This window comes from Rhagoletis zephyria, unplaced genomic scaffold, assembly GCF_001687245.7.
Source record: "Rhagoletis zephyria isolate East Lansing unplaced genomic scaffold, Rhagoletis_zephyria_1.1 Rzeph_scaffold_00922, whole genome shotgun sequence".
Taxonomy (NCBI): domain Eukaryota; kingdom Metazoa; phylum Arthropoda; class Insecta; order Diptera; family Tephritidae; genus Rhagoletis; species Rhagoletis zephyria.
In genome coordinates this window covers 153213-158671 of record NW_016158006.1, presented here as the reverse complement: position 1 = coordinate 158671, position 5459 = coordinate 153213, and the positions used below count along the sequence as shown (strand labels likewise).

The following is a 5459-nucleotide window of genomic DNA, read 5'->3' as shown; positions in this document are numbered from 1 at the left end:
GCTTATCATGTAGCGGTAGCTTTCGGAAATTTATATAAATATATATATAGAAATATATTTAATACTTGCGCCGGGTATTTAATGTTCGGCTCCGCCCGAACTTAGACTTTCTTACTTGTTTAAGCTGTAATTGATTGGCAAGTCTGGTCGCTATAAAATTAAGCTGCGAAGCATAGTCGAGGGTTTCGCGACATGTTACAAGCGAGCCCGCGCTGTTCTGAATTAAGACAACGGCAGTCGCAAGTAGCACACATTCGTTTGAGCCGGCGTGTGAAGTGGATGAGAGTGAGTCGCTGGTTGTTCCCATGGCAACGAGAGCTGTTTGCTGTGGTGGACTAGGTGAGACCTCAGCTGCACTAGGCATTGTCTGATCCGTTTGAGCAAAATGCAGTAGCGTATGGTGCTTCAGTGAGCACCGGCGGCAAGCAGAAGACTTGCATTGCTGCACGTGATTGCCTGGTTTAAGGCAATTTATGCACAGCTGAGCTCTTTTGGATTCCTTCCAGCGGTCATTTGGGCTTAAATTGGCGAACGATGGGCAAGAATAGATGTCGTGGTCGTGCTTATTACAGACCGAACAGGTTTTTTGAGTAGCCTTTGAAATGATAATGGAGGTTTTACGAAACTTGTTATTGCTCACCTGTGCGCTAGGTGTCTGTGTTACCATAGCGTGAGTCATATTCTCCAAAGTCTGGCACCTCCTATGCAAAAACGTAACCATGTCCGTCCAAGTGGGCAGCAGTGCTCAAGTCTCATAATAATAATAATAATAATAAGTGGGCGGCTTGTCAGCCGGCACCTTTTCTTCCCGCAGTGTATGAGTGAGAGCATCCAATTTCTGAGCTGTGATGTATTGAAGTAAACAATCGGCAATTTGTTCAGAGGTGATTGCAACGCTCGAACATGCGATACAACTTTGTCCACAAGCACCCGCAGTTCTCCTGATTTCTGGTCAGCGCTCACCCTCTGCAATCCGAATAGTTCTTGAATGTGTGCCTTTGAACGAGTAAATCGAATGCAATTATGTAATTTTCATCACGAATTTCAAGCGACTGGATGGTGTCCATTGCTGCGCCTTTCAGGCATGAACGGAGGTGCTGGAACTTTTCCAGGTTTGACAGCTCGGTGTCATTGTGAACAACCGTTTGAAACATGCCCAAAAAGTTTGGCCACTCTGTGTATGCCCCTACAAATGATGGCAATTGTAGTTTCGGTAGGCGCGACTTTGGTTGCTTCACCACAATCACAGATGACTGCTCTTGAGGCGGTGGATTCCTCGTCGAAGACATAAACTGGGGGTCCATCTTATTCAACTCCCTTGTAAGTGCTTCCTTTGCTCGTATGAAAGTGGCAGCGAATTCATTACGAGTGCTGGTTTCCAGCTCGTTGGGGTCTTCTTCCTCCAGTTGAGATTGTGTTGATTCGAACTTATCCTGAATGCGATCCAGCTGCTCCAATCTCACTGATAGCTCAGCGTGATCCATGGCGCTGAGTTCCTCTGAATTAGATGGTGTTAAACTTAATTGCCGCAGCAAGGTTTCGCCTTTCTTTTTTAAAAACGACATTTTTTTCAACTATTTGATTGATTGTGTATAGTCGAAGGAATTGACTGCTAGACCTTTTGTTAAATCGAATTGTTGCGAGATAACTGTTTGTTTGGCAAACAACGAAAAATGTGTACAGCCAATTTAACTGTTGAATCGCATGATTTATATATTCTCGTTGGGCTTTTGGATGGCAAAAGGCGAAAATTGTTTATCATCAACTGCGCAAAGTTAACTGTTAAATCTGGTGATTAGTGCACGGTGCCTATGTATAGAGAAATCAAAACTATGTACAAACGCGGGCAAGTAGCCGTGCTTATGTATCACGTCGGGGTCACAAGTCGCGCAAGAGTTTTTGCGCTCAAACGTATAGCGAAGATTAGCAAAATGAAATAAAAAGACTAAAGTGGTTTTGTCTTGTAGACGTTATAAATGCGATTGTGTATTATTTACATCTTTGCTACAACTTATATATGTAACAGGTTTGCCGTGTGCAATATCAAAAAAATGTAGTAAGTGATGCCACTGAGTTATGCATTAGCGCTCTGAACACCTTTCGTATGAACATAGAAATCAACATTGAATTTTTTTTAATCATTTTTAAGGCATTTCGAAAACATTATGCATTACACTATCGGCAAAGAGAAGCGATTTGTTGTATTTGTTTTGATCAAGATAGATCTGAGAAAATGCGCTCTGCAGCGCCAGAGCTGTGCGGTAAACATAAAAAATTAAAAATTAAAGAAGTTTGTTCGAAAAATAAAAGTTATATTAAGCATTTTTAGCATGCTAACTGCCCTCTTCGAAATCTGCTCACGGAGAGAATTTTTTTCTTTAACCAAAAAAAGCACAAGAAAGTCGAGACTTGTTTTTGAACTTAGAAAACAAATTCTTATTATCAAGAAAATCTAAGGCTAAAAACATAGTGGAGCGGCGAGCAAAGAGCATCGAGGAAAGCATCGATTACAGACGTATGTATGTATATGTTTCAATGGTAGGGCGCATAGTAACCCTGCAGTAAAATTTACCCTGGGATTCAGTAATTCAGTCTCTTGAGATTAGCAATTAGTGACTATTTTTGTGACTTGAGATGATTTGGCTATTCAGTAGGAGAGAGTCACAAAAAGTTCCCCAAAAATGTGTGGTGAAAACAAACACAGACAGTCAACTGATAGCGTTTATGTATGCCTTTGCCGCGCCGCCCGAAGAGTAGCAATGGCCAAGTGGTCAAATCATTAGGCTACCGGTCGAGAGGGACCGGCTTCGAGTACTCCTCGGGCGTAGAGGATTTTTTATTATTTAATATTTTTTTTTTATTAGTTTTATTTTTTTAATAATCTTTAGATTTTAATGCTAAAAACAAAAAATATTGTTTTTTTCAATTGATTTGTATGACATTAAAGCATCTTGGTTTATTTCCTAACGAAATTCTTATTGAACAAATTTCCTCGCTTCATATTCGTGTTTTTTTTTAATAAAATGGAAAGCAATTAACTTTTTCTCCATATTTGTATTTTTGAGACCTGCTCTTAGCCAGCTGACAAATTAGTGACTTTTTTTTTAGACTAGAGACGTGAGACAGCGTACTGAATACCAAATAGTCTCAAAATCCAAGTTCACCACCAAAAGTCACTATTTGTGACTAGATACCGCTTACTGAATGCCAGCGTTAGAGACAGTCTGAAAAAGCGCTATTTCCGAACTACATATCTCAGAACTATCTCTGAACTAGTGCATAAGGAATGCAGAGCGGGACGGTTGAAACTTGCGGTGTACTCCTACAATACGAAAGTAGCTCAGCGAGAAGACCTCGGAGTCAACCATCGTTGGTCACGAGTTCAAATCGCGGTGGAGGCAGTGTGAGTTTTCAAATTTAATGAATTTAAATTGTTGCGTGCAGCTTATAATATTATTATTTTTTAATTAAATATGTAACAAAAGCGGAATCTGTAAGAGGAAAGAAAAAACGAAAAAAATGTCCAAAAATCGAATCTCAAAAACGTTTTCTTATAACAAAAACTGTCCAAAATGGAACCGGTGAAAAACTGGTTGCAAAGTAATGCACTGGGCTACAATTGCCACCGCCAATGATGTCATTGCCATGTAGAACTGGACAGTTGAAAGCATTGCTTGGGTATTGAGCTAGCACTGGTACTGTCGGCAAAAGGTCTAGTTCTACGCTAGTTCTAGGCTAGTCGAAAATCTGACAGGGGAAGAGCAAAGCGTTCACACATGTTTGTAACTGACGCTTTGTTCAATGCTATGCTCGTCGCTTTGCTCGCGTACCACTATGTTTTTAGCCTAAGAAAATAATTAAAATAAGCAAGAATATATTTTCTTGATTTGAACTTGATATATATACACTGAAATAAATAAGAAAACGCTTGTTCAAATCATGAAAAATATATAATACATAAATTATTTCATCCTCCGTGAAAGGAATAGGCATGATGCAAAAATATGAAAGTAGTTTCACTCACAATTTTCGTCAGCCATATTATCCATCTGATTAATGCTGATCATGACGTCTGAGTGAAAATAATTATACCATATTGATCACAAAATTTGATTTTTTTAATTAATTGAGCCAAGAAAAGCTAAAATATTTAAAATGAGCTGCCTTTTTCCGAACTTTGAAAACACGGCGCGTTTTTTGCAAGCTTTTTAACTTCGTCATCCCGCGGAAATCGCGGAAATTTCCAATCGATTTTAAACTAACTTCCCGACAAGTTAGCGACTTGAAATTTTCATAGTTCCAATCACGATGACAATGTAATTTAAAATATAACTGAATTCCCTATATGGTCAAGGGGTCTTGATTCAAAGGCGGTCAAAAAATAGTAAGATTTATGGCTAACAGAGCGTAATTTGCCAAAGAACGTAAAACCACTATTAAATTGTTAAAGCTGCCGGCGGTAGTGTAGCAAAGCTAGTTGTGGCAAATTCTAGATATCAACCTAGTCTAGATATGAACCTCGTTGTAGATATCATATCAAGGAGATAAATTAGAAGACTCCAGATGTCGCCCCGCAAGAAGAAGTTAAATGTTGCGCGTAAATATATGCACCATTTCCATACGCTACAGCGGAAATGGACGACATACCATTTCTTTAAATGAAATTAACTGCTACTATATGTATGTACATATGTATGTTTATACATAACGTAAGCAAACAACATTTTGCTTCATAGTCTTCTGTTCTCTTTCATTACAAGTTTAATTATTTTAATATCTATTGCAAAATTTTTTACATAAAATAAAATAACGCTTTTTAATATACAACGCTTTATAAATGGACTAAAAATTAGAAAATAATATTTCTTAGCCCCATAGCATTTGTATAGATAACTTTTGATTTTGAAATTTTAGCAGAAGTCATTATAAACCATTTATGAGATTGAAAATGAAAAGCATTGGCGCATGTAATAAATTTGAATTGATATGAAGGGTAGTATATGTATGTATGTATGAATGTGGATATATGAATAACGACCACTTAAAATCGATCTCAAATTTGTACTTTCTCTGTAGAAAATTTAGGCCTATGTTATGTAGTTTGACTATTGTCAATTAAATCTAATGCTTTGTATTGCATGCGCTTCACGTTTTTCGTTTTCAATCTCATAAATGGTTTATAATGACTTTTGCTAAAATTTCAAAATTAACAACGGGCCTTTAGCTTAGATGAAAATGCTTCAGTTTAAGATAGACTTTACTTATAAAGAACTTTTCTATTTAAAGAAACAAAATAAAAACTTTATAAGAGCTGTTTTCATTATAAAGGTTTGCTCAAGCAGCAGCGGTATGGTACCGCGCGGTGTAACTCCATATGGCATATTTGCTCATGTATGGATATACATATCAAATAAAACACCTCTTTGAGGTAAAATTTTCGAAGGACGAAAGCTGAACTA

At 37.7% G+C, this 5459-nt stretch overlaps 1 protein-coding gene across 1 annotated transcript; it reads right to left on the bottom strand.

Annotated features, from left to right (window-relative positions):
* Nucleotides 1–959: 959 nt before the first annotated feature.
* LOC108362066 (uncharacterized) lies at nt 960–1565 on the bottom strand. Its single transcript, XM_017614903.1, has one exon. It carries the CDS (start codon nt 1563–1565, stop codon nt 960–962), a length of 606 nt encoding a protein of 201 aa, XP_017470392.1.
* Between the last annotated feature and the right edge of the window lie 3894 nt (nt 1566–5459).